This window comes from Miniopterus schreibersii (assembly GCF_964146895.1).
Source record: "Miniopterus schreibersii genome assembly, chromosome: 16".
NCBI classification, from domain to species: Eukaryota; Metazoa; Chordata; class Mammalia; order Chiroptera; family Miniopteridae; genus Miniopterus; species Miniopterus schreibersii.
In genome coordinates, this window is record NC_138116.1 from 34,685,229 (window position 1) to 34,713,194 (window position 27,966).

At 47.1% G+C, this 27,966-nt stretch overlaps 1 protein-coding gene across 1 annotated transcript; it reads left to right on the forward strand.

Annotated features, from left to right (window-relative positions):
• Positions 1–234: 234 nt before the first annotated feature.
• Positions 235–27,501, forward strand: NLRP1 (NLR family pyrin domain containing 1; the record flags this gene model as incomplete). The annotated part of the gene is made up of 13 exons (XM_081162042.1): positions 235–1,892; positions 4,396–4,560; positions 9,108–9,278; positions 9,775–9,945; positions 11,319–11,408; positions 13,040–13,131; positions 13,746–13,887; positions 15,232–15,455; positions 19,682–19,941; positions 20,420–20,545; positions 22,856–22,997; positions 24,841–24,885; positions 25,255–27,501. The coding sequence occupies 13 exons, from the start codon at positions 235–237 to the stop codon at positions 25,539–25,541; spliced, it is 3,573 nt and encodes a 1,190-aa protein (XP_081018168.1). The 3' UTR covers positions 25,542–27,501.
• Between the last annotated feature and the right edge of the window lie 465 nt (positions 27,502–27,966).

Here is a 27,966-nt window from a genome sequence, read left to right on the forward strand (position 1 = left end):
CTGTATCAGTGCCTGGAAGTGTAACACCTTGAATAATATTTGCAGAATGAAGAAACATCACACTATGAGAATGATTTGGTCAAGTCTTCAGCTGGGATCTTCATCTCAAAAGCCCATGTTTTCTCCACTGATCTGGCTAAAATGCTCCAGTATCAGTATCCAGCACAGTGTGGGACACCAAGTTGATGCAGAAAACAGTTGTGGAATGAATAAATGGAGAAAAAAATTGAACAAATGTTCCATCTTTCCCTCCCTTCTGTAGGAATCAAAGGAAAATACAAGGGGCAAAGGAGAGAGAGGCCCTGCCCCACACAGTCATGGAAAAATGAGGATTTCCAGAAAAAAATCACACAACCGTTACTTCTACACAGATGTAAACCCAGAGGCTATGACCACCTGCTCAGGAGAAGAAGGCATCAGAGGGTGGTAAATGAACGAGGATATATGATTAAGGTCAGAGACCTATTTGGCCCAGGGCTGAGTACCCAGGAAAAGTGTCTCACTGTCATACTGCATGGGGTTGCTGGAAGTGGGAAGTCAACCCTGGCCCGGCATGTGAGGAGAGCCTGGGAGGAAGGTTCGTTGTTCAGAGACCGCTTCCAGCATGTCTTCTACTTCAACTGCAGAGAGCTGGCCCAGTCCAAGACAATGAGTCTCGCTGACCTCATCACAAAAGACTTGGCTGCTCCTACAGCTCCCATTAGAAAGATTCTGTCTCATCCAGAGAAGCTGCTCTTCATTCTTGATAACTTAGATGAACCAAAATGGGACTTGAAGGAGCAGAGTTCTGAGCTCTGTCTCCACTGGAGCCAGCAGCAGCAGGTGTGCACACTGCTGGGCAGTTTACTGAAGAAAACCTTACTTCCCAAGGCTTCCCTGCTTATCACAGCTCGGATCACAGCTCTGCAGAGGCTCAAACATTCTTTCAAGCAGCCACGCTGGGTGGAGGTCTTGGGATTCTCTGAAATTGCCAGGAAAGAATATTTCTACCAATATTTCACAGAAGAGAAACAAGCAATTAGAGCCTTCAGCTTGGTTAAATCAAACTGTGAACTCTTTACCATGTGTCTCATGCCCTTGGTGTCTTGGCTGGTCTGCACTTGCCTGAAGCAGCAGATGGAGCAAGAGCAACCACTCTCACTGACCTCCAAGACCACCACAGCCCTCTTTCTGCACTATTTTTTCCACGTTCTCCCAGCTAAATCCCTAGGGACTAAGCTGAGGGGCTTCTGCTCTCTGGCTGCTGAAGGCACCTGTCAAGGAAAGACCCTGTTCAGCCTAGAGGACCTCAGGAAACATGGGTTAGGTGGGGCTACCACCTCCACTCTCTTAAACATGGGTATTCTTCAAAAGCACCCCACCCTTCTGAGCTTCAGCTTCATTCACCTGTGTTTCCAGGAGTTTTTTGCAGCAATGTCCTATGCTTTAGGGAATAGGGTGGTGAAAAGTGATTGCTTTAATAACATCAGAATTGTGAGAGATTTGACAGATGTATATGGCAAGAGTGACCTGTTTGGGGAACCAACCACATGTTTCCTATTTGGCCTTTTGAGTGAGCAGAAAATGAAAGAGATGGAGAGCATCTTCAAATGCAGTATATCTTGGGAGAGGCATCGCTATCTGCTGCATTTAGCGAAAAGGGAGGTCAACCTCAAACATCTGAACCTAGAGCCATATTATTGGCACTTGCTCCACTGTTTTTATGAGAATCAGAACAAAAGAGTTCTGAAACATGTGATGTGCAATTTCTATGGAATAAGTGTATGTGTCCAAACCGACATGGAGCTCCTGCTCTTCACTTTCTGCTTTAAATTCTGCTACCACATGAAGAGGCTTCAACTGAATGAGGGGGAACAACACAGAGAAGCATGGAAACCCTCCAGTGTAGTTCTGTGAGTGCACCCCCCTCCCCTCTCTCCAGCTCCTCTGTTGTTTCCACCGTCCTGGGCACCGGAGGCACCCTCACTAAGCCTGGCCACAAGGGCTAAAGAACTGAAGTTACCAGTGACTTCTAACTGCCCAATATGACCTCCATTCTCTGTCCACCTAGGATCCCCTGCAGCAGTATCTGACCATGTGGCCTTCCCTACCTGCTTCTGGGTGGCCTCCTGCTTCTCTTTCTGTCTCAGTCACCATGGCCACCTTCTCTCATGGTGAGCTTCCAGCCCCATGCTAACGTCAGCTCCCCTCCACCCAGCCCACCTGCCTCTGTTTCTCCCTCTAGACATGCTTCCCCCCAGGCAACTGCTCACTCGGCGGCTTCAGGCTCTCTTGATGGCTGATGACTGACATGGCTCTGATATCTCCCCCATCACCTCACAATTTATGTGTCTGAAAAAGAGTCTCTATATTTTTTTGCAAAACCAATGTTCTTGTGTCAATGATGCACTATTGGCCCAAGGACTCCGCTGAAACCCACCTTCTGAGTCTGATGGAGTAGCTCTCTCCAACCCCAGCAACACCGTTAACTTCCGCATCCGGGTCCCCCACCTCAGTGGCAGGATTGATTCTTTAATACTTTGAGGTGCCTATCTCCCCTTTCGATGATTCACTCCATAAATGTGTATTATGCACTGATTCTCTGCCAGGCCTGAAAGATCACAGATTAATAAAGCACAGCCCTGTCCTCAAGGAACTCAAATCTGGGAGAGAAGACAGATATCCATTAAATAACTAGAATAGAGTGCAGAGTCTGTGGCAAGAGAGGCATGGGCAAGGCGGGATGGTGGCCCAAGGAAGGGAGGGATCGCACAACTGGACCTGGTAAGGAAAGTGTCTCAGAGAAAGGAATGGCAGACTTGGGTGTTTTAGTTTCAGATTTAAAAGTTTTTCTAATATGAAACTCATGTTTATTGTAAAAAAATAAGGACATGTAAATAAGTAACAAGGTCAAAATATCAACCAGAATTCCTTCAGTCAGAGGTGACCATCATTAAAGATTGAGGTAAATATCCTACTTTAGGCATATTTTTAAAGCAAACCAAAGCCATACTGTACATTTTATTTTACACCCATCTTCATTTCTTTATTTTTATATCAAGACTTCTTATATTATGGAGCCAGATACAACATCATTTTGAATGACCATACAGTATTCCATAAGGAAGGTGTCACAACTATCTGGCCATTCGTCTAGTCTCAGGTACTTGAGTTATTGCAAGTTGTTTATGGTTATCAAGGGAACTGATCCTTAAAGGACCTGGGAACAGGTGTTGCAAGTGATGGTGGCCTTCGGAAGTATCCTCAGCAGGCACAGAGGTAGAGGCCAGAGGAGAGCAGGAGGAATCAGGGGCATCAAGACAAAAAAAGAGAGTTTAGCTCTTAAAGCTAAAACTACACTAAGATTTTGGGGATTCTCTATAACACCTTTACATCCTCACAGAACCCTCTGCAGTAGGTGTTCTTGTCCCCTTCTTGCAACGAGGAGACTGAGTGAGGCACAAACAAATGGAATTCATGTGCAAACAGCTGGCTCCCGAGCCTCTTCTCACCTCTGCACAGCTCTGCAGACGTGGGGAAAAGGTGAATTGAGTTGGGGACATACTGGGTCCAGGTGCTACTATGCTGTGAATGTGAGGGTATCTGTCAAGAAAATAGAGATGTTGGTTTGTAACTTGAAATAGAGTTTGAGTCATTGAGCCTTCGTAACATATAATATCACTTAAATGGTGTGTGGAAAATGTAGAATTTAAATAATACAACGCAGTTTACCCTAAAACTCCCAGAAAAAGGCAATCAGCCTCTCCCCATGTCCTGCAAATGTTCTCTCCTGAGATATTTCCCTTTTCCATCTCTCTCCTGGGGACCCTCTCTGTGGTCTTGCTATCCTGGGAATGGGACAGGGTCCCACGCAAGCCAACCTGGACTGCAGTATATAGTTATAATCAACAATTCCACCACAAAATCTTCTTCAAACCACCTCTCCCAGGCTCTGTTCCCTCCTCCCATCTCCTCCTTTCCTTTCTGGACACTAGGACTTCACAATACCTGTGCCAAAGAGAGAAAGGCATGTCTGCATTGATGAGAAAAAGACTATCTGCATCCCTAAGCTCTGTGCCAGGCCTTGTGCTGGGCACTGCAGAGAAAAAAGGCGATCAATATCTGCCCCTGCCCACAAGAAACTCCCAGACTGAGGCAGAGACAGACCCACCAAATGAACGAGGGCTGCAGTATCGAATGGCAAGGGCTGTACAGTGAGAGCCCCACTGAGAGGGGCACTTAGCCCAGGGTGGGGGGAACACAGGGGCCATCAGGGAGGCTGATCAGCCCTCGGGATAGCCCTGCCCATTGTAACCTGGGACTCAGAGGGTCTGAACCCCAGTGTTGTGCATTTTGTGCACACCTAAGACCCCACACACAGGTCACATCTCTCCCGTCCCTCTCTCTCCCCCTCAGGTCCAGCTGGGGCCCTGACGCCTGGTGGCAGATTTTCTTCTCCATCATCCAAGTCCATGACAGCCTGCGGGAGCTGGATCTGAGTGGAAGCCCCCTGAGCCACTCTGCTGTACAGAGTCTTTGTGATGCCCTGAAAATCCCTCTCTGCCGGCTGAAGACCCTGAGGTGAGTCTGGCCCAGGTTCTGTTCTGAAACGGGGATGGACAGGAGATCAAAGATAGAAGTTGTGTCTAAATGGGTGTGTGGTCTTTGATTTCAACAAATATTCATTGAGCCCCTCTCAAGCCGCGCACGCACTGTGCCAGGGGCCATGGCTCTTCAGTAAGCAAACACGGACGGCACTGTATTTCTACAGAGCTTGCAAGTGACTGGCATTAACCACACACACAGATGGGTAGTGACAGGCCCAGATAAGGGCCTCCAGTGGCAAACTACCTTAGGAAAGTGAATATTGAAGGACATCTGAAGACTACAGAGGATTTACCTAAGTGAGGCAGGAGAGAAGAAAGTTCAAAGGCCCTGTGGCAGGAGGGAGGATGGGCTGTCATGGAATTGAAAGCAGGCCAGTGAAGCTGGACGGTGGAGAGCAAAGGGGCCACAGGAGGCCACAGAGATCATGCAGCCAGACCACCTATGCAAGGCCCTGTTGGAATTTGGGGTGGTTGTTTTTTCTAAAGCAATGTGAGAAACGGAATGGAGGCGAGCAAAAGTAGAGGCTGGGAAACCAGCTCATAGGATAGTTTCAGTTGTTCCTGTAAAGGTGGTAAGAGCTTGGGCTAAGGGAAATTACAAGTGTCTGCAAGAAATGGTGGTATCTTGGACTAAAGTGTTAGCCATGGAAATGGAAAGAAGTGAATAAATTAAAGAGATCAAAAAAAAGTAAAATCGAACAGACTGATTAATAAATTGGATTTATGGAGAAAGGGAGTGGGAGGTATAGAAGATGATCTTAGGTTCAGACAGAGATATGCATGGGATATGACACCTTCACTGAGATGGAGAATACTAGAAGAGGAGTGGATGGGGGATGAGATGTCCTGGTGTGATTTTGTGCATGTTTATTTCAACTTCATTTGGGGTATCCAAGGGAAGATGTCAAGCATGTAACAAATAAAGCTCTATGCAAAAACAAGATGTTCCATAAAAAAAACCTCAGCAAATCGAAAAGAATTGCAATCATACAAATTATATTCTCTCACCCTGGCCGGTGTGCTCAATGGTTAGAGTATCAGCCTGTGAGGGGAGGGGTCGAGGGTTTGATTCCCAGTAAAGGTCATGTGACAGGGTTGCAGGTTCAATTCCTGGCCTCTGTCAGGCATAAATGGGAGGCAACCAAATGGATGTGTTCCTCTCACATCCATGTTTCTCTCCCTCTATCTATCTCTCTATCTCCCCACACACACACACACACATACCTCCCTCTATCCCTCTTTTCCACTCTCTCTAAAAAAATCAATGGGATAATATCCTCTGGTGAGGATTAACCAAAAAAATTATATTCTTTCAACATAATAAAATGAAATTGGAAATCAATAACAGTAGGAAATTCACAAATACACTGAAATGAAACAACATACTGCTAAACAAACAATGGGTTGAAGAAGAAATCATAAGGAAAATTTTAAAATATTTTGAGATGAATGAAAACAAAAACACAACATACCAAAACTTACCTGTTGCAGCCAAATCAGTGCTTAGAGGGAAATGTATGAATATCAATGCCTAGATTTCAAAAGGAAGACCAGAGCCCAGCCGGTGTGGCTCAGTGGTTGAGCACCAACCCATGAACAAAGAGATCACAGTTCCATTCCTGGTCCAGACACATGCTCAGGGTTTCTGGCTCAGTCCCCAGTGGGGGGCATACAAGAGGCAGCCAATCAATGATTCTCTCTCATCATTGATGTTTCTATCTCTCTTCCTTTCCCTCCCTTTCTGAAATGAATAAAAAAAAATTTTTTTAATTGTATTAAAACAAAAAAGAACTGTTCTAAGCAAGGGGTTATATTATGTCCTTTGACCTTGGCAACTACCATATGCAATAGGCATGGTGAATTCGTGTTACAGATCAGTAAACTTGAAGGTGAAGAAACCTACCCCCAGTCTTCAACTAGTACCTAACAGCGGTAAGATTTGACACAATGTCTGTCTGACATCCAACCAGAAAAAGTGTAACCAGGTTCCAATTTCAGTGTCCTTTGCCTCATTCTGAGCCCTTCCCACAATCGCATCCTAGGCCCCCTCCAGTGGGCACCTGCCAAGCATCCATCTTCAGCTCAAGACCCAAACTCAGCGCCCTCCCCTGCGATTTCCCAGAGGCTCCTTAAACTAGACTCTCCTCCCTCACCAAAGAAAACTTGTTCTTCCTCCCAGGACCAGCTAGATAATTTGTAGGATCGAGTACAAAATGAAAATGCAGTGCCCTTGCTCAAACATCAGGAAAAACGTGCTGTTAAAGGTACTAAGATATAAAGCTTTATTCCCTCGACCCTAGTCTCTCCCTCTTTCATGGTGATTTTTATTTGCTGTTTGATGTTGCAGTCCTTTCACATGCTGCAGCTGCATGCAGACCCTCCCAGGTGCCTGGGGGCCCTACCCACAAGTTAGTAAGACCACAGCCCAACATATGCCAGGTTTCTCCTCCCATTAGCCTGTAGACCCATGCATCATGCCCTAGAGTGGGTGGAAAAGTCAAGCCAGACTTCTCCACCCATGGGCCCATCACCCCAAACCACTATAGAGGGAAGACCACCAAAGACCCCCATCCGAACCCAAAGCAGATGGGAGACCCATCCCCTGGCAGAGTATTTCCATGAAGCACCGGGTATGTGAATCATAGCAGGCGGGAGACTTGCCCCCCAACAAATCAGGAAACATGCCACGGTATTGTCAACAAGCCCAACTCCCAATGCCTGATGGGAAAGGCTACTGTGAGCCCCACAACATAAAGGGACAGGAGAGTGGGTGGCTAAGTGCTCTTCACACAGACTGGGGGAGATGGCAGGAGATGGGAACATATGTGAGACAAAGCTCCATTGTCCCATCAGAATTCACTTACAAAACACAAATTCAAAACACAAATTATGAAGAAACGCAAGGTGGCAACCACAGAGCAATAAACCCAAACAACTGCGTGTCCATGAGGCTGACGCTGCCTCCATCACAGTGTCTCGCTAGGTGGCAGCAGCAGCAATTCTGTATCTACTCCAGAGGCCTCCCTGAGAGCACTCGGTGCCTCTCCCCACATCTAGAGGGGCCCCAAGTGCTGTTGGGTCCACAGGAACATCTCCCTCAGGCAGCGCTCTGGCCCTGGTGCTCACCCTCTCCCACCTGGTCCCCCGCTTCCTGCCTCACCCCACCCAGCCACCCTCCACTCACTGCCAGGGGTCTTTCCAGGCAATGCAAAGGACACATCACTACCCTCCTCGGGAACTTTCACTGGCTCATCACTGGCATCTGAACAGGTCCAAACATCTAACAAGGCCACTCAAGACCTACCACTATCGTTTTTCTTTTTTTTAATATATCTTTATTGATTTCAGAGAGAGGAAAGGAGAGGGAGAGAGAGAGAAACATCAATGATGAGAGAGTCATTGATCGAGCCCACAACCTGGGCATGTGCCCTGACCGGGAATCGAACCCCGATCGCCTGGATCCTAGGTCGACCCTCAACCGCTGAGCCACGCCCGGCCGGGGAAGACCTACCGCTATCTTGATATTTTCTATCTTTACCCTCAAATTTCATCTCTCCTCATGTGGCCTTCCTGCCAACATCACTAAACTAAACACATGCTGTAAGCTCACATCCACTGCCAGCCAGGAGAGCCCCTCCTCCACCTTCACCTAGGCGAACTCCTACTCACCATTCAAGGCACCCCTCAAAGGTCTGCTCTTCCTTCACTGGTCAGAATCAACCCCTCATTCCCCTGCCTTCAGTGACACCCGACATGGCCCTCTCTTCTCCACTCCATTTCAACACTCATCAACCACACCCTTATTAAGTTCCTACTATGTGTAAGACACTGCCCAAGGCGCTGGGGTACAACTAGTAATGAAAACTCCTTCCCCTTGGAGCACACATTCTGGAAGAGATAACAACAAGCAGATAAGTAAAGTATCTCGTATGGGATGTGGGATAGAGGGAAAAGTAAAGCAGAAAGGAATGGGGGTTGGGGCTGGGGCTGGGATTTTAAACAGGGAGGGTGGTGAGGCGAGATTTCACCAGGATAACTTCTGAGTAAATGCGTGAAGCAGGTGAGAGAATGAGCCATGAGATACCAGGTGAGAAGATTGTTCCTGGCAGAAGAAATGTCCGGTGCAAAGGTCCTGAGATGAGACTGTATCAGGAGTGTTTAAGGAACAGCAAGGAGGTCAGTGAGGTTTAGATAAAAGGGACAGGAGGTGAGAACAGAAATGATAAGGAGCCAGATCTCCAGGGTCCCAGCGTCAAAGGCAAGGACCTTTGATGACATGGAAACAGGAAAGGCTCAGATGACATGGAAACAGGACAGGCTTTAGGTCCAAAGAGATCTGAAAATTGACCTACTGTCCTCTGTTTCTATGTCAATCCCCTAGTACCTGTGCATTTTGGGGGGCCTGGGGGGCAGCTTACTTAACTTCTGCCTGGCCCAGAGGAGGTGCAAGTGGGCGCTTGCTGGTGCTTGTGGGACCAACAGGTGAGCAAACTCAAGGCTATCAGTGCGTGTCTCCCGTAGGTTGGCCGGCTGCAGCCTCACACCACAAAGCTGCAAGGACCTTGCCCCTGTGCTGAGAACCAGCTGGAGCCTAGAAGAGCTGGACCTGAGCTTCAACCTGCTCCTGGACACGGGAGCCAAGTGCCTTTTCCAGATGCTGGAACATTCCTTCAGCAAGCTGCAGCGACTGAGGTAATTGCTCCTCCTTGACACTACTTTGAGGGGTGGGCAAAGGAGGACCATGGGTCAGAGAGAAGGTGAGAGCTAGATAGGATGGGTGGTTTAGTTGGGAGTAGATAGACATCTTAGTGTTGAAATTCACCAAAGCATCCCGTGTCAGCTAACTGGGCATTTGGAAGGGCCGATGTAGTTAACAATTAGGCTCAGTGCACAGGTGGAACGTTGGGTAAATAAATCGTACAAAGTTGATGTGGAGAGTGGACAAGATTGGTGAGAATCACACAGGAGTGAGAAGCAGTGATGAGCTGCATCCTGAGTGTGGCTCCTTAGCCGCAGGAGGAAATTAAAATCTCCCAGGTTATCGCAAGCCAGAGTCTTTGTCTTTGTTTAATGTCACCAAGGATCCCCTACGGGCCACAGGTGCTAGAAAGAAAAACCATACCCTAGTTACCCCGAGGAGAAGGCCCTCAGGACAATGACTGTGGGCCCGTGCAAATCTCTCCCACAGGCTGGTCAGCTGTGGCCTCACATCTGGCTGCTGCGAGAACCTGGTCTCCATGCTCAGTAACAACTTTCTGCTGTCAGAGCTGGACCTGTGGCAGAACGACCTGGGTGACCTCGGCGTGAGGCTACTCTGTGACGAGCTCAGGAAGCCTAACTGCCAGCTCAGGCACCTGGGGTAAGGCCCTGTGGGTCCATTCTGGGCAGAGGGCAGGGAGGAGGAGGGAGAGGAATGGAAAGAGTTGGGGGGCCCTGAAAAGGACACGGGGAGTAAAGGGACAGAAAAATGCATGGTCAGCCTGGGTTACCTACCATCTCTGCCACTCACTTAGGCCATGAGACTCGTTTTGTACATCTGTGTAATGGGACTATCATATCCACCTCATAGAGATGATGAAATAAAATGCATCACAGTGCTGGGAACAGAGTTGAGAGGCTGAAATGATGACCACTAGTGAAGCCACATGTTCCTGGGCACTCCCAGGTTCATTTCTCCACTCCATGGCAGTCCTTTCTTCTTGCCTTCCCTCATGATCTCATTGGTTCATTCATTCACTCACTCATTCATTGCATGAGTCCCCAGTGCCAAGCCCTGAGCCAGGCACTGAGGGGACAATAGTAAGCAACAGACTCGGGCCCTGCCCTCCTGAAACTTATACTCCAGTGAGAACAAGATAGATGTTAATCACATGTTGACGCGCAATGTGCATTTCTGAGCTCCATGGAGTTTTGTGAAGGGAAAGTGCACACGTCATAAGAGTGTAACATGAGGGGAAGATGGAATTAGGTTCAGGGGCAATGAGGGCTTCTCTGGGGAAGTGACATCAGGCAGAGACTTGCAGCAGAAAGAAGAGTTAACCAGGCCCAGGCAGGGGGAGCAGTCCAGGAGAAGATAGTATGAGGAAGACCCCAGGGCAGAAGCAGGCTGACAGCACTAGAGGCCTGTGAGAATGGAAACAGGGCTCTTTCTTTCCAAGAAACCTCCTAGCCTCTAGGAAGGAAACCCCAGGACCTACTGCTTTGTGGTCAGTTGGAGGCCACAGGGACAGGCTGGTCTCTGGTGGATGCTGTTACATGCTGTCCAATTCCATTTCAGGAATGAAGATGTAACCCCAAGCCCCTGGGAGTGCTACTGGCAGCTGGCTACAGGCATGGCCTCTGCCAACTAGGGCCGGCTCACACAAGGTCACCTCCCCTCCCTGGGTTGGCCTGGATCCAGTGACTGACTGGTATACTGGCATAAAGACCCAGCCCCTCCTCCTAGTATGGAACAGCCTGGAGGGTCATCCCCACATCAGAAATCACGCAGAGTCAGCTGTGTCCCTGGAGACTGCATCACAGCCCAGGAGACTGTTCCTCTGCCCTGATGTTGACCCAAGAACACTCCCTAATAAACCTCCTATATCTATTTTCCTTATTAGAATATGATTTCAGGGAATCCAACCTATGACAGGGTCCTGTGGGACTTGTAAGTTTCCTTGATTCTGGGCCCTGAGGACCTTGAGATTGCGTGGGGGTCCCAGGATAACCAGGCTTCCTTTGTGCTTGCAGGCTGGACCAGACTCAGCTGAGTGAGGAGGTGACAGAGATGCTGAGGCTCCTAAAGCAAGAGAAGCCTCAACTGCTCCTCATCAACACTGGGTAAGGGGGCAGACACAGAACTTCCTCGAGCTGGCCCAGGCCCAGGGCTGACTCCTGGAGGCTGGTCCAGAGGCAAGGGCCAGAAGTCAGGTGGGGCAAGGCTGGACACAGAGACAGACAGAACCAGGAAGAAGCCAAGAAACCACAGCATCCAGAGTGAGATTGTTTGCTTATTTGTTTAGTGCAAACAAAATCATGTCCTTCCTCTGCTTACACCCTTCCATTAAATGAGTAAGAGGATGAACAAATGAAAAGATGTGATGAGTGAATGAGTGAGATTTGGAACATAGAAAGCAATGGCCACGAGGGGGAGACAAAGACAATGAGAGAGAGCGTTGGAGGGAAAGGCCACCCCCCCCACCCCTATACAAACACCTTACCTACCCAGCCCAGCTTGAGAAGAAGTCTCAGGAACAGGAGAGTACATATTCCTGGGAATCTGCTGCAGCCCCATGGCCTTTCACTTTGGTGTCTTGGGGCCTGTGTCTGCAAAGTGCACCTGTGCCCTGGTTCTGACTGCTCTGCCTCACCTGACATGGCAGGAAAGGGTCCCTATGCTTAGAGGAACCATTCATCAGGGAACAAGCATTCCCCTCACACCCACAGTGTGTTAGGCACAGGGCTGTGTACAAGGACCCAACTCCCAGGAGCTTCACTCAGCAGGGACACAGACCCAGGTTACCCCCTGCCTGCATCATTGTGCCTGGAGTCTGGGTGAATGTTCTGATGGCATGTTTGACTCCATCCAAAGGACCTGCACTGAGTTGTGAAAGATGGGAGGTCTTAGCTGGGCCAAGAAGGGATCAGTGCCTGGCAGCGGCAGAGGCTCTGATCTCAGCTCCCTTGAAGAATAGGAGGAGGCCAGGTACCAGGAACAGTGCTACTCAAAGTACGGTCTATGGTGATGTCAGCATCAGCATCACCTGAGAGCTCATTAAAAATGCAAACTTTGGGCCCCACTCCAGACCTGCTGAATCAGAATCTAAGGGGTGAGCCCAGGAATCTGTGTTTTAACAAGGCCTCCAGGTATGGGCCTTTGAGAAGCGTTGGACTAGAGGTGAGTGAGCAGGAAGAGTGGCAGAGGAGGGGTTGGAGCCTAGGGCTAAGGGAGGCTGGGGTGGGGGGGGACAGGCCACAAATAAGCCTTTGGGCCATGTTAAGAACTTTTGATTCTACTCCCAAAAGCAATAGAGATCTCAGGGCTTCAGCAACAAAGTGCTGAGTCGGGTTCATATTGAATATCAGTTACCGTGTAGAAATGGGCAATAGATGGATAAGATAAGAAGCAGGGGGCCTTTAGGGGGAGGGTGCAGTGGTTCGAGCCAGAGATGCCAGGGCCTGGCCCTGGAGTGGAGGCTGTGGAGGTGGAAAGAAGGGCTAGAAAGAGAGCTATTCTCGAGGTAGTGTCAAGGTGCTCAACCAGCTCTCAGAAGGGGCAGGAAGGAGTCAGCACTGCCCCAGCTCCGGCGTGGATGGCTGGGTGAATGGGGGCCATCGCGGAGACGGGGTCTATGGGAGAATCTTGAATGAGGCCTTGAGTTCACATTCAGCGAGTTTAATTTAAGTGGGGATGTCACGTAGACAGCCCCGCCTTCCTCCAAGATCTCAGGGAGAATGAACTCTGTGTCTAGGATACCAAGTCATACGATCACTAAGGAGGACCCAGGTGAGGACCAGATGAATGAAGACACATCCCCAGTCGAGCAGCAAGAACCAGAATTAGGTACCTTGAAAGGGCCAGTCTGGGGGCATCATGACTAACGATGGGAGGGGGACATGGCAAAATGTGGAAGGTCATCCCCTCCATGCTCCTGCCTGTGGGGTGATACATGGCACAATGCCCACCTAGGGGAGCCCATCTCCATGTGAGACCTTCCACTCCTAGAACCTGGCAAGGTCTCTGCTTTCCTCTCTCCGAGCCTCAGGCTGAGGCTGCTTCTCTCTAGAACATCTCTGGAATGTCTCAGACTCAGATCCAGGCCCCAGTTTCCCAAGGCCCAGCTGGGTTTCTGAGGCCTGGGAATCCCTTTTCCAGCCCTACCCATCCATTTTTTGAGTCATGTTCCTCTAACAAGCTGCCTACCTGGTGGATGCTGGGAATAGCAATACTTCTGGGCCAGTGGGAAGGGGAAGGTGGGCAGGGTTAGGGACACGGGGCAGCGGGGTTGGGCCTCCTCAGATATCAGGCACTTGAGCTGGGACAGTGGCTAGGGACCGACTCCCTGCCAAGGTCCAGGCAGACCAACCTTGGGAAGGGCCCATGGTCTAAGCTACAGGGTGGCCAAGGCCAGACAGAACTTAAAGCTGACGACTGCCCTGCCTGTTCCTCTCAAGTAGCACAGGTGGAATCCTTCTATCTGTCTTCTCCTGAACCTCTGGGGGACCTACCAGTGGAGCCTCTAGGGACTGAAGATGCTTTCTGGGGCCCCACGGGGGCTGTGATTCCAGAGGTGGTTGATAAAGACAAGAGTCTGTACCGGTGAGTGAGGGGACTCTGCTGTGCTAGGCTGGCTTCCCCCACCCTCTCCATCCCCACACTGGGTCCCAATTCCAACATAACTCAGCACCCCACTCATGGCCATTGGGTCCCCTCCCATTGTGAAGCTACCAGGCAGACTCAGGACTGAGATACAAGGTTGGTGCTTTTATTATGGAAACGGGTTTTATTATGAAAAGTTGCAAACAAACACAAAATTGGAATCCAAGGAACATCCAGCTTCAACAACCATTTTACCAAATTTGGTCCAACTACTCATTTTCCCCTCTTTTGTTGTTACAGTATTTTAAATCCAAGGTATCAGGTCATTTTACCTGCAAACATTTTGTGATGCATTTTGAAAAATACAAATAAAGACCTTTTCTGCCATCACCACAATTCCATTATCGTATCTAACAATGTTTACAATAAGTCATTTTCATATCATCTAATACCCAGTCTGTATTCAAATATGCTCAATTGTCTAAAATGTGTCCTTGCAGGTGGTTTTTCTAATCAGGATCCAAACAAAGTCCACTCATTGTATTTGGTTTGTTATGTCTCATAAATCTCATTCTATCTATATGTCCTTGTTTTATTAATATCCACTATGTGCAAAGTACCATACACAAGGAGCCAGGAGATGACTATGGAGCCCTGTTTTCCAAGGGTTCCCAGTCAGAAGTAATAAATCTCTATGATCTTAGTCCTGATCTCTTACATAACACAATGCCATTCACTGTCTCCGACATGATCTCAGCTGGGCAATAATATTACTCCCAACTTACACACACAGAAGCTGACATCCCAGGAACCCACTCTTTACCAGCCAGGAACCTGGGGAAAGTCTCTGTAAGATCTCTATAAAGTGTTCTTTTAAACTCCAAGTCATTATCATTAATATCACCATGTAGATTGTTATTAATTATTGAAAATTAGGCCCTTCAAAAATAAGAAACTTTGCTATTTTTTTATTATTAATATTATTATTCTCATCATCATCACCATTATAGAAACAGCTAACCACCCCCAGGCATGTATTAAGCTGTCAGCATACATTCGGTCACTTACTACTCACAACACTATGAGATGGGAGCTATTAATACTTTTACTGTACTTACAAATAAGAAAACTGAGATCAGGGAGGTTCAATGACTTGCTCATAGGTCCACAGTAAAGAGCAAAGGGGCGAGGACTCAAACCCAAATCCCTCTGACTATGATATCTGAGCTTGCTGCCACTCTACTAGATAGGCAGTACACTGTATGCAGCCAGGCATCCAGTAGGTACTCGGTGACATTGTGTGGAGTAATTAATTCAATGTCTACCTCTCTCTGTTATCCCCAGAGTTCACTTCCCTAAGGCTGGTTCCTACCACTGGCGCAACACAGGTCTCCACTTTGTGGTGAGAGGGTCAGTGACCATTGAGATTGAATTCTGTGCTTGGGATCAGTTCCTGGACTGGACTGCCCCACAGCACAGCTGGATGGTTGCAGGGCCTCTTTTTGACATCAAGGCTGAACCAGAAGCTGTGGCAGCTGTGTACCTCCCTCACTTCATAGCCCTAAAAGGTAAGCAAGAGGGGTGTTTGGAGAAAAGGTGATGGTGGTGAGAATGGGCCCGAAATGGCTTCGGATGGCAATGTCCTGAAGGGGTAGCTTGTGGATTTCTTAGACAGACCGAGGGAAAGTTATAGAAGTGGAGGCAGCTTTCTTTCTCATTCCACAGTGCTCTGGGCATATCTTTTTAGAAACATTTTTTGTGCCCAAGCATCAGAATTATTTTTTCCTGAATTACTTGAAAGTTTCCCTCAATAGAAAGTGGTTTCCTCTTCACATAGATTCTATCACTCAGGGTCCCAGCAGAAAATACATGGTATACTCAGTTGAGATTTTCAAAGAGACTTTTCAAAAACAAGACCATTTGCAAAATAAGGCTAAGTGAATGAACAAGAAAGGTTAGGGTACCTAAAGGTTAACAACAAGTGGGAAGTCATTACTACTGCTACAGGCAAGGAGGAGAAACAATGTCACCAGGCTCCATGTGAGAGCTCAAGCCACAAAAGAAGAGCATCTCAGTAGGAGACATAGTTGTAAAGGGTTACATGGTTATCACAGTCTCTCCCACCTCCAAAGACTTCCCACAGTTAAAGTTCTGAAAAATATAAGCTCATAGTCAAAACCTCAGAAACAATGAACAAGGCATCATAAGTGGAAAGCAACAGAAACCTCAGCCAGATATCAATTCCATAAATATGTCAGACATTTAAATTATCAAAAAGAGAACACAAAATAACTGTTTCTTATGCTTAAAGAAATAGTCTTTAAAATATGAGCAAGAAGCAATAAACAATTAAAAATGATAACTCAAGTTTGAAGACAAGATAAACTGACAGAAAATATGATAAAGCATAAGTGAGGAAAGATTAGTGACATGGAAGATATCATGAAAAGGCCTGACATACATCTAATCAGAATTTCAGAAAGATATAATAGAGAGATTAGAGCAAATATAATATTCAAAGAGAGAATTGCCAAGAAATTTCTAGACTTGCTGAAAGATGTGATTTCTAAGTAGGAGAAATCCCAAAAAATTCAAAGCAGGAGAGAGGGATAGAGAGAAATCAGCACTAAACCCATTGAAGTGAATCTTCAGAATACAGACATCTAAGGGCAGGTTTTAACAGCAGCCAGAAAGATTATGGAGCTAGGTGAGCCAATTAGGATGACAGCTGATTTTGAACAGCAGCATTGGAAGGCAGAAGACAATGGAATGAAAACCTCAAAGTATTGAGCAAGTAACTGTCAATCAAGAATTACAGCCACAGAAAAATTATTTTTTTAAGAAGTAAATAAAATAGACATTTTAAAACAAACTAAAACCAAGATAGCTTTCCACAAGCACATCCTTACTGAAGGAAATTTTAAAGGATGTACCTCAGGCAAAAGAAAAATGATCCCATATGGAAGGTGTGGGGTGCAACATGAAATGATCCGCCAAGATACTGAGACACATCTGGATGAATCTAACAAACCAATGACTGGATAAAACAACAGTAATAATGTCTGATGTGTGGGGATTTTACAAAGAGACAGAACTAAAATGTCAACAACAGTAGCAAGTAGAGTGCTAAAGAATCCGAAGGTCTTAGTGTAGTTCACTAGTGAAGGCTGCACTAGTACTCCATCCAGGATAAAACACTGAAATACTTCAGTACTCATCAGGAAAGAGAAATTCTCCATTTTTGAGACCATAAGTGACCTGACAACATCATCCAGTGTTGGCCACAGAGGCAAGTAATGGGGCCTGTGCATGTGCAGACATGGATGGGGTGGTTGAGGCAGCATAGCTCCACATCACCGGGAGGTAGGCAGCAGAGTATGAGCCTGTCAGGCAGCAGGAGCAGTATTGTTGGCAGGGGCTGAGGCACAGGCTTTCCAATCCAGTGTACGAGTGGCATCAGATGCATACCCAGTCAGTGCTGGCTGCCACAGACCTAATGTCTATCAATTTAATGAGAAAGTTGGAAGAATCTGATGTAGTTCCCCATGTCAAATCACAACTCAGACAGGAACTTTATTTTATTATGATAGAATGATTTAATAATTCATGTTATAGCTTATACCAGTTGTAAGCACTTTTATAACATGTATAGTTTATTTAGATAATAAAGGGAGATATAATTTTAATGTTCTATTTATAGTCATACACCACATATCAATGGTTTGGTCAATGACAGAAAACATATACAATGGTGATATTATGAGCCTAGGTGTGTAGTAGGCTATAACATCCAGGTTTGTGTAAGTGCACTCTAGTGTTTGCACAATGATGAAACTGCCAAAAGATGCATTTCTCAGAGTGTGACTCTATAGATTGATATATTAAACTATAGTGCATTTCCAGTAGTTAAATATATTAGTGTCACCTATAGGTACAGGCATTGATTTACTTTAGACTTTAAGTACACACATTAAAGTATTAGGGTCCTCAGTCAAAAAAATATATTTGCATGTAAGAAGAATAATTTACAAATTAGTAGAAAGAAAAAAAGAGAGCCCTGGCCAGCTTGGCTCAGTGGTTAGAGCGTTGACAGCGGACTGAAGGGTCCTGGGTTTGATCCCCTGCCCTGGCTGGGGCAAGTGTGGGAGGCAACCGATCAATGTGTCTCTCTCACATCAATGTGTGTGTCTCTTTCTCCCTTCCACTCCCTCTAAAAAGCAATGGGAAAAAATATCTTCAGGTGAGGATTGAAAAAGAGAAGACAAAACAAAAAGCACTTCCCTCCAGGAGCTTCAGTTCCCCCCTCTGATACATGAGGACATTCCAGTTCTGTGGAGGGTGAGGTGACAGCATCCACTTCCTGTCACCAAGGCAGTGCAAGGTGCACCACCTCTTGGAGAAGCAATTTGGCAAAACATTGCAAGTCATAGAACTGCTCACATCCTTTCACACACTTTTCTCATCCCTTGGGACTTACCAGTTCCAAGGTAACAGCCCAAGGGAAATAGAAAAGTTCTCTGCGGAAGCATGTGCATTGCAGGACTATTTCTCATGGCAAAAAGGTGGAGGCAACCTCAACGCTGAAACAAGAAGGGAGCAGTGAATTAGAGATACTGCATCCACTAGCAGGTATCATATGCTGCAGTCATTAGAAAGGTCCGCAGGTGCTTGTGACAATTAAAATGATCATGGGAAAGGCAGGAGACAAAGCTACATGGCCAAAATGGAAACATGAAAAAGTGTTGCTGCATAGAAAGATGAATGGAAAAGGGAAAGGTGATAATAATAGTTGTGTTGTTTGGTAAGATCAGAAATAAATACTTCTGCATTTTGTTGGTGGTATACACCACAGTGATATTATTTTTCTCACACAAAAAAAGCAATAAATGAGTAAAGTTAAGTAGCAGTCTCCATGGCCCGTCCTGGTACTAAATCATTCAGCCATGTGCTGATTGGTGCCATGCAAACTAAGGCAGATTTGGGCAGAAAAGAAATGTATAAGATTATTGGATAGCTCACAGACTTAAGATGCAATTAGGCAAGAAGTCTTAAAAAGGCGGGAGGGGGGGAGGGGGCTGTAACCAAAGACTGTTGAGAAACCAAGAGCACAGCCAAGGTCCAAACAGGAAAAATATGAAGAGACCCCTGCTGCAGACACGGCCACTGTAGAACCCTCCTGCCATGGCAGCTGATGGACTCTTGATCCCCCTTCTGCTGCCAAAACACTCTTTGTCTTTTCGTCTGTGGTCATGGTTAGGAGCATCCACTTGGTCAAGTCTTGTTCACACACCTATGTCATCGCCTTCCCAAGTAGGAGGCCAGCTTGTATTTGCCAACATCCACACAATAATGGAGGAGGCTCTTCACAAAAAGAGGTCTCTGAAAATGGTGGGTGACCAAACAGTTGACAAATGTACACAACCCTTGGTCACTGCATTTCCAACTGCCTCTTTCTCTTTGTTTCTACCTGCCTGGAGTCACACCTGCCAGCATTACTCAATGACCCTCATAGTTACGGAGTCCACAGTAACACAGGTAACCATGGGATTGATATCTTTCCCTGCTCAAGGACCAGGGGCTGTGTATAGGTGTGGCTTGAGGGGATTTCATTGGTGCTCCAACTGTAGAGAATGTATTGGGGGCAGCCCCCAAGTGCCCCAGACACATGCATGCTGCCCGCCCTGCTGGGTCCCCCAGAAAGGCCACTGAGCATATGCCCAAAAACCTCACTGCCACAGTCAAGCCTGACTCAGTGAGGGCACTAAGTACTCGCCTCTCAAATCCATTTTTTCAGAGAAACATGTGGACATCTCCTGGTTCCGTGTGGCCCACTTTAAAGAAGAGGAGATGCTTCTGGAGAAGCCAGCCAGGGTGGAGCCACATTGCATAGTCCTGGAGAACCCCAGCTTCTCCCCCATGGGAGTTCTACTGAAAAAGATCCATGCTGCCCTGCACATTCCTGTCATCTCCAATGTGTTGCTCTACCATCGCCTCCATCCCGACGAAGTCAACTTCCACCTCTACCTAATCCCCAGCGACTGCACCATTGAGAAGGTTGCTACAATAGCCAGAAAGGCCAGGCCAGGGTGGGCTGATAGACATGGCATACATCCAGAGAGCCCCCTATATGGGTCATCTGGGCATAAGGATGGGCCATGGACTGGTCTCTTGGGTCCCTAAGGCCTTCCCCAACTACTGTTCCACTGCTCATGGTTGGACACCCTTTTGCAGCCTCTTTCTAGGAGTCAGAAGGATGGGAGGGCTCCATGCCCAGAGCTCTGTACCCACTCCTCCATTCTCACTTCTTCTCTAGCAATGCCCTGATTCCCAGCCTGAACATCTAGCACAGGCCAAGTGTGGGGATCTCTGTGTAGCAGTCATGGGGGAAGTTCTTGGGTGGTATAGCCCCTCCACCCACATAAGCTTGTGGAAGTACAGCCTCACTTTGCTCTGACCAGATTCCAAAGGGTGGAATCTCTGAGCTAAACCCAGACACTCCCCTCCCTTGATCAGTGTTCTGTGTGCTTCTTAGGCCATAGATAATGAAAAAAAGAAGTTCCAGTTTGTGCGAGTACACAAGCCGCCCCCGCTGGCCCCACTCCACATAGGCTCCCGATATATTGTGTCTGGTTCACAGAAAATGGAAATAATCCCTGAGGTGAGTAGCTCAGATAGTCCCCCTCCCTAAGGTTAGGGGTCATACTTGGAAATACCTGTGGGTCAGGTCTCAAAACTTTCCAAGGGACAGGCCCAGTTGGGGTTGGGCAGACAGTGAGTGAGATTTGGGGTGCACAGGAATCCTTCAGAGACTGGGAGAAAACTAGCTGGTAGGAGAAAGGGTTATATTCAGGACAGGGACAAAAATGGGGTTTGACTTAGGGGAACTGAATGGGTTACAGGGTGTCGGTGCTCTCCCAGCAAAATCATCAGGAACGCACCTGTAGCTGAACACACTGGGATTATTACTCATTGCACTGGGAGAACACGCACCAATGGAAACTGCGGGCCCCTCTTATTAAGAGCCTCAGAAAGAACCTTTTCAGGATTTGGGACTTGGTTGGGTAATTTGGGGGACTATCTAAGGAAATGGAGATTTGGTAGAGATCTAGTGTTGTGAGAAGGTAGGGCAATTCTATAATTGGGAATCTCTACACAGTTTCTCTCTAGGAAGGGAGGCACAGCAAGTGTACAGGTATAATTGCTGAAATAGTCCATTTTGAAGTGGGATGGGGCGATGTTTGGCCCCATTGTGAGACTGTACATGTGCAACAGGAGGACAACACAGCTGACATGTAGGCATCAGATTAGTTTGTAATAACAATGAAGTCTAGCTGTGAGCATCACATCAGGTCTGGATATCAGGGACTGTCTTTTATTCTTTCTCAGTCTCCCCTTTCCACCAAAAGTGAAGATGTGAGGCCATTGGACATCCATCCATGATATCAAAATGTTCGCCATTGCCCAGATTTTGCTGCTTATGGTCAAAGTTTCAACTGAATGGCAGTCTGTTGTTGAATCAGGGTCAATCCTTTGTTTTCTTCTGTTCTTAGATGAGTCCTTGGGCCACTTTAAGTGACAATGACAGATGGAATACCTTTCCAGTAGTAATGAGGAAGTGTTGTATATCTTTTCAGTTGAGAAACATGAGTCCAACAGCAAATACCTTAGATTTTCCTGCTGTGTCAAATTTTAACTAGGCATGAGGGGCATGATTAAGTCATTCAATAAACATTTACCCAGTGCCAGCCCTGCTGCCTTCATTTGTGATAGTCCAGGGAACAAGACAGACAAGGCCCTGCCCTCGGGAAGATGACATTCTGGTGGATGAGACCTACATAACTAAAGAAATGAACCGAGAACCATGAAGTGCTGTGAGGAAAACACAATTACTCCATTTAAGAGAGTGACTTGGGGTGGATGGTCAGGGGAGGAGTCTCTGAGCAGTAACATAGAAGCTGAGACCTGAGTGACAAGAAGGATTGGTGAACATTTATAACAGAGTGCTTCAGACGCAGGGACCCTTAATCCCTTCACATGACAAACAGGAGGCCAGTGTGGCAGAGCTTAATGCCTGTAGCAAAAGAGAAGTAAGATGGGGCCGTACAAGAGAAGGAGGTTTCCTAGGGCCCGTGGACCATGTTGCCCTGACGTGGAGTCTGGATTTTGTTCTAAGTGCAATGATGAGATCTCAGAGGGTGTTACTTGGTAATACAAGACCTGATTTAGTTTCATATAGATGCCTCCGGCTGCTGGGTAAGAATGGAGGGTAAGACAAGGGTGAAGACAGAAGACAAGGCAAAAGGCTGTTGCCACGGTACGGCAGGGGCTGCAGATGCCTTGATTAGGGAAGAAGCCGCTGATATGAAGTTGGTGGGTTCGGGCTGTATGTTGCAGGTAGAGCCAACAGGACTTGCTTATGAAAGAGAAAGGTAGGAGTTAAGGGTGATGCCTGAATCTGGAACATGAAGGCTCGGCTGGGGGGGCGGCGGGGGGCATTTACTGAGTGTGGGGAAACTGGGGAAAGAACATGTTTGGAACACAGTTGGGAATCAAGAGTCCTCTTGAATGTGATTTAGAAAAGGGGATGGATAAAAATTTTCTGTTGATTGAAAGTGGGTCAAGCTTAGGATCCATTAAGAAGACAGGCTTTGGGCTGGAGAAATGCGGGTTTGGGTTCAAGATGGGGGAGGGGGAGGAAGGAGGGTCTGGTTCAAGAGGGAGGGGGAGGGTCTGGTTTAGGATGTGTGAGTGTTACATTATGGGTGAGTCCTGACTCATCCGTGGGGTGCCCAGCTCTGTCCCCTTCCTCCTGAGTCAGGATTTGTGGGAAATGAGAGAAAGAGCACTGCCTGAGGGGGCAATTAATATCAGTACAGATCATCCAAGGGTCCCGTGGGGCCGAGCAAGGCCAAGGAGGTATCACTTGCTGGATGAATGTTGCCTTCTCACATGACGACTTTTTCTACAGGAACTGGAGCTCTGCTATAGGAGCCCTGGGAAACCCCAGCTCTTCTCTGAGTTTTACATTGGCCCTTTGGGGTCAGGGATCAGGCTGCAAATTAGAAGCAAAAATGATGAGACTCTGTTATGGGAGGCCTTGGTGAAATCAGGTAAAGTTAAGATAAGTCCAAGGAGCTCAGTGGTGGAAAACAGAAAGTCAATAAGAGTCTGCCTGTGTGCATGTGTGTGTGTGTGTGTGTGTGTGTGTGTGTGTGTGTGTGTGTGATCACAATTTGCTGATAAGAAGAAATAGCCCATAAAAGTTGTGTTGACTTTTTCTAGTTATATAACAATTGGTATGACTAGACTTTGACCTCAAGTTAATCTGACTTTAAGCTCCATTCCCTCTCCCATGCACCATGGTGTCTCTACACTGCCCTTGATTTAACAGATTTTGACACCCACCAGGCCTTTGGCAACATTTCTCATAATAGATTGGATATGAGATGAAAAAGTAATAACTAGACTGCTGTATGGTTGTATGAATTAAGCCAGTTATGGCAAAAGCACATACACTAACCTGGATCATTCAGGTATTTTCAAGTAGACAAGAGGGAATGAAATAATGAACTTTCAGGAATGAATGAAATTTTACCATCTCTTAAACCAGCACCAACACCCTCAAGAAGCAAAATCCCCTAAAAAGTCCTTCTAGGAAAAACCAGCCCATGCTCACTGTTGAAATACGTGATTCTCCCTCCTGAGCACATACAAACAGGCTTCCCAGTGCAGAGAAAGAGAATGGTTTTACTCAGTACCAGCTTGGGTGCAATCACAAGTGTGGCCTAAACAGCTCCAGCATCACACCTCATCTGAATCTCACTCTGGCTGGGTGATCTTGGGGAAATCACTTAACTCATTTGAGTCTCACGTTCCTCATTCATAAAATGAGGGTCGCACTGCCTAACTTGTAGGATTGTTGGAAAGATTAAATAAATGATGTCTGTACATATCTCATGAAGTGGTCTTCACAAGTAGAGGCGATATTGTTATTTTTCCTGATAGCAGGTGATCTTCTGCCTCCTCTGTCTTTATTCTGCTTCTTGGAGCTGAGAGAAGAATCTATCTCATTCCCATAGGAAAGCCCTTCAGGTACCTGAAGAGGGACCATGGCCTCCCTTAAGTCTCTTCCCATGTAAATTAAATGTCTCTAGTTCCTTCCATCTTTCCTCTTTTATTTTGGATTTTCACGTCTTTGCCTTTTCAGTCACCTTCCTCGGCAGACGTACCCATTTAAGGATGTCAGGGTGGACCCTAAGACCGTCCAGTCAGCATGGAGGACGTGGACCACCCTCCTAGCCGGTGCTGCCAGCACCACAACCAGAGCTCCCTGTGCTTGCACTCGCCTCCCACACTGTCAGGTCACACCGAATTTAGGCCAGCTCAAAATCGCAGGCCTTGTCCACAGGAGCTGCTGTGGGCTCCCCCTTCCTCTCCTTATGCAAGTCATTGTTTAACCCCCTTTCTTTGTTGTTGCTGTTGTTGTTGTTTCTTTTTCCTACTGAAATGTATCCATTATTCCCAGTGCTAAGATTTTCTTGATCTTGATTCTGACATCAAAATCCAGAAAAAACAGTGTGAGTCTAGAAGGCCAAACAAGGACCAGGAGGCAGACTTTCACTCAGAATAAGATCTCATAGTTGAAGCTATCTAGCAAGGAACTCGGTTATTTCTCCACCAAGGTTCCATTCAGGCCAAGGCTGAATTGAACCATGTCTGCAGTGTTGAGGAAGAAATTGCTCGCTCTCTCTCTCTCTCCCCCTCTCTCTATGATTATGGCTTCTGGGCCTCAGTTTCCCCATATGCATATGGAAGGGTTCACCTACATAATCTCTAAGGGCCCTTGCAATGCTTACTCCAACTTACATTAGAATCAGTCTATTTGTAAGGCTTATTATTTGTGTTAAAAACTACCACTGTAATAGGTGTTTATTCACATCTGTTTTCCTCCAGGAGACCTCAGACCTGCAGCCACCCTGGTCTCTGGATCCCTGATAGGTCAGTAACAGCCGTTAGAGACCACAGGAGCCATGGTGGTTCTGGGATGTGCTATCTGGTCCTGGAGAGGAGAGGGGCGAGAAAGAAAGGGACTCTAATCCTCACAAGGGATCCGTCCTTGGAGAGTGGTGTGTGACCCAGGGCAGAGTCCTCCCCATCCCCCTTATTTCTATCCATGGAGGCCCTGACACCTTCCACGGGACAAGATAAAATGCCTCCATCAGGAACTGGAGGGTAGGCAGAGGTGCCTTTCTGGTGGTCCATGTCTTCACGGGGGTGGGGAAGGAGCCAGGGGTGCAGATGAGGTAAGAACTACAGGTGGGATCAAGGTAGAGGCTGTAGTGAGAGCCTTTCTTTTCTCGTTGGCAGCCTCACCTTCACCCACAGATACCCCAACCTTACTGCACTTTGTGGACCAACATCGGGTGCAGCTGGTGGCTCGAGTGACATCAGTGGACCCAGTCCTGGACATGCTGCATGGACACGTGCTGAGCGAGGAGCAGTATGAGAGGGTGCGGGCTGAGCTCACCAACCCAGACAAGATGAGGAAGCTGTTCAGCTTCAGCAAGTCCTGGGACCGGGCCTGCAAAGATCAGCTCTACCAAGCCCTGAAGGCGACCCATCCTCACCTAATTGTGGAACTCTGGGAGAAGTGACACAGACTACGGGAGCTGCTGAAAGCTCGGCAGCTGAAGTCTGAACACCTGCTTATGAGTCCTGGCTCCGACTGCCCAGCCTTTGGGTCTAGGTTTCTTCATGTCTAAACACATTGCCATCACCTGGCAGGAGTGGCTCCGTTGGTTCAGTGTCATGCCTGGGTTGCAGGTTCGATCCCAAGTGAAGATAAATAAACAAACACATTTCCATTTGACTTGCCTTCTAGCCCTAAAGCTATGGAGCTTTGGTGATGCCTTTCCTGGGCATTATATGTCCATGCTCAGTGATGCCACATGGGCTCCCAGACTGCCTCACTTGGCTTTCACAGGGCAGCTGTGTAGGTTGATGACAGCCACACGGGGAATATGCATCTGGAGCTGGCAGGACTTCTGTAGAACTTGTAGAAGCCTCACCCAAGAGCCTTGTCCGGTGGCCACCACAGCCAAGCCTAGAGCCTTCCCTGTGCCAATCAGATGCAAAAAGGATTAGGGGGGATATAAAACTGGTCACCTCTGTCTGGAGACAGATAGTGGAAATGGACATCTTGGGGGTTGGAATGGCTTGGAATAGGGGCAAAAGCTGATTTATTTTTCACTTGTCCATGTTGAGCTAGGTTTTTCTATTAGTCCAAATTGAGCTATGTTGATTCTGAAGTCTATTGGATTCCTAGAGCCAGGAGAGGGGTGAAGGTCAAGGCCATGGAGGGAATGGAATCCAGGTCTTAGCTTAGATGACTCCTGCTGTGGAAAGTGATTCCATCCCCTTACCCAATGCCAATATGTCTTAGAGCTTACCCCCATCCTGAGCCTCTGGAGCGGTCTCAGTTGCTTCATAAGCATGTGCAGAGGTGCCATCTCGTGGGCCCATAACTTTTTTGCTCACATCACATTGCTAACACGTTCTACACATTCAGCTGACTCTGTAGGACCTTCCTCTGGAGGAGAATATTCCTGAACTTTTGATCCCAGCTCTTGGAGCTGCCCTCTAATGCAAGTGGAGTCTAGCAAAACACCCCTACTTGAGAAGGGTGTTCTTTTCCTAAGATTTAGGTTCCTATAGCTGCTTTCTGGTCCCAGGTAGGATAAGCCTGTGCAGAAGGCAAGATATCAACAGGACTCTGCACCCAAGACTCTGGCTCACCTTCTTCAAGGATAGGCTTGCAAAATGAACTTGATGATTTAAACATAATCCTGTGTCAGCAGCTTTCTGCTGAAGGTGGCAGGTATATGACTTGATTCTTAATTTGATGTCCTCAGCTATCTTAAGTGCGTGTGGCAGGGGAGACACCATGCCAATATATCTTAGAGCTTCTTTCTTCATCAAAGGGCCAAAGCCCTCCTGTTAGTCCCTGACAAACATAGAAGAATATTCTCAGGACAAACCTAGTTGCTCCTATTGCTCTACGCTGGGTGTCACATTGCATGGAACAGTGCTCATTTATTGATTCTAATTTACTTCTTTCTCAAGGTAAAATCCAGATCCTCATAGAGGAAGCTCTGCTCCTCTCCACAAGAAGCTGCAGGCGGAGCCTGGTAGCTCAGGGCTGGTCCCAGGCACTGTCCTCCAAGTTTTAACTCTCAGCTGGGGCTCTGATGATTGTTGGGGCCACACAGTAAACAGTCATTGAAGGCAGGGTGTCTGGGGTCAGCCTCCCACTTCCTGCCTTGCCACCTTAGAGTGAGGCAGGTTAGTAAGAAACTAGGAAAATTCCTTAACAAGTAGAATGAGGGAGATGGGGACAAAATAGTTAAATGAATAGCTGAGCAATTGGTGGCCAGCTAATAAATAACAAGTCCCTATCCTCCCTCACCAAGGACACGTAGGAGCAGAGGGTGTACATGTCTCCTTCCCAACCAGAGAGCAGAGAGCTTAAATCACCCTAGTCAAGGAGATAGATAACAGAGACCCAATTAGTGCCAGCCAAACCCAAAATGAATAAAGTCAGGGGAATAAATAACCAAAAAAAAACTAAAAAAAGCAACATGACAAAAACCAAAAAAAAACAATTAGAGCCAGACAAATTCAAGATAGAGGTGAAGCTGACCAGAGAATGATCCCAAATCCCTCTATATGCTCATACTGATGCATCAGCATGTTAAAAAACACACCTGGAAAGCTGATGAATATTCTGATTGAGACCTCCCTTAAAATTCCCACTTGCAAAAAACTCATAAAAACTCTCAAGACCAAGGGTCCAGTGCATGCTCTCCACACCCCCTTCTTCCTCGTGCATGTCATTTTACTTCCTTTCTCCTACGCTGCAGGGACCCTCCTCTTACTAACTTTTCAGTGAGCAAGAAGCAGACCCACCTAGGTTCAACCCTGTTACTGTGACTTCCCTTCCTGAGTGTAGGCAGTCCAGCCTAGCCTCACTTCTGGTACTGTGATCTTACTTCTTCTATCCTAAGCCCTTCCTTTTTTCCA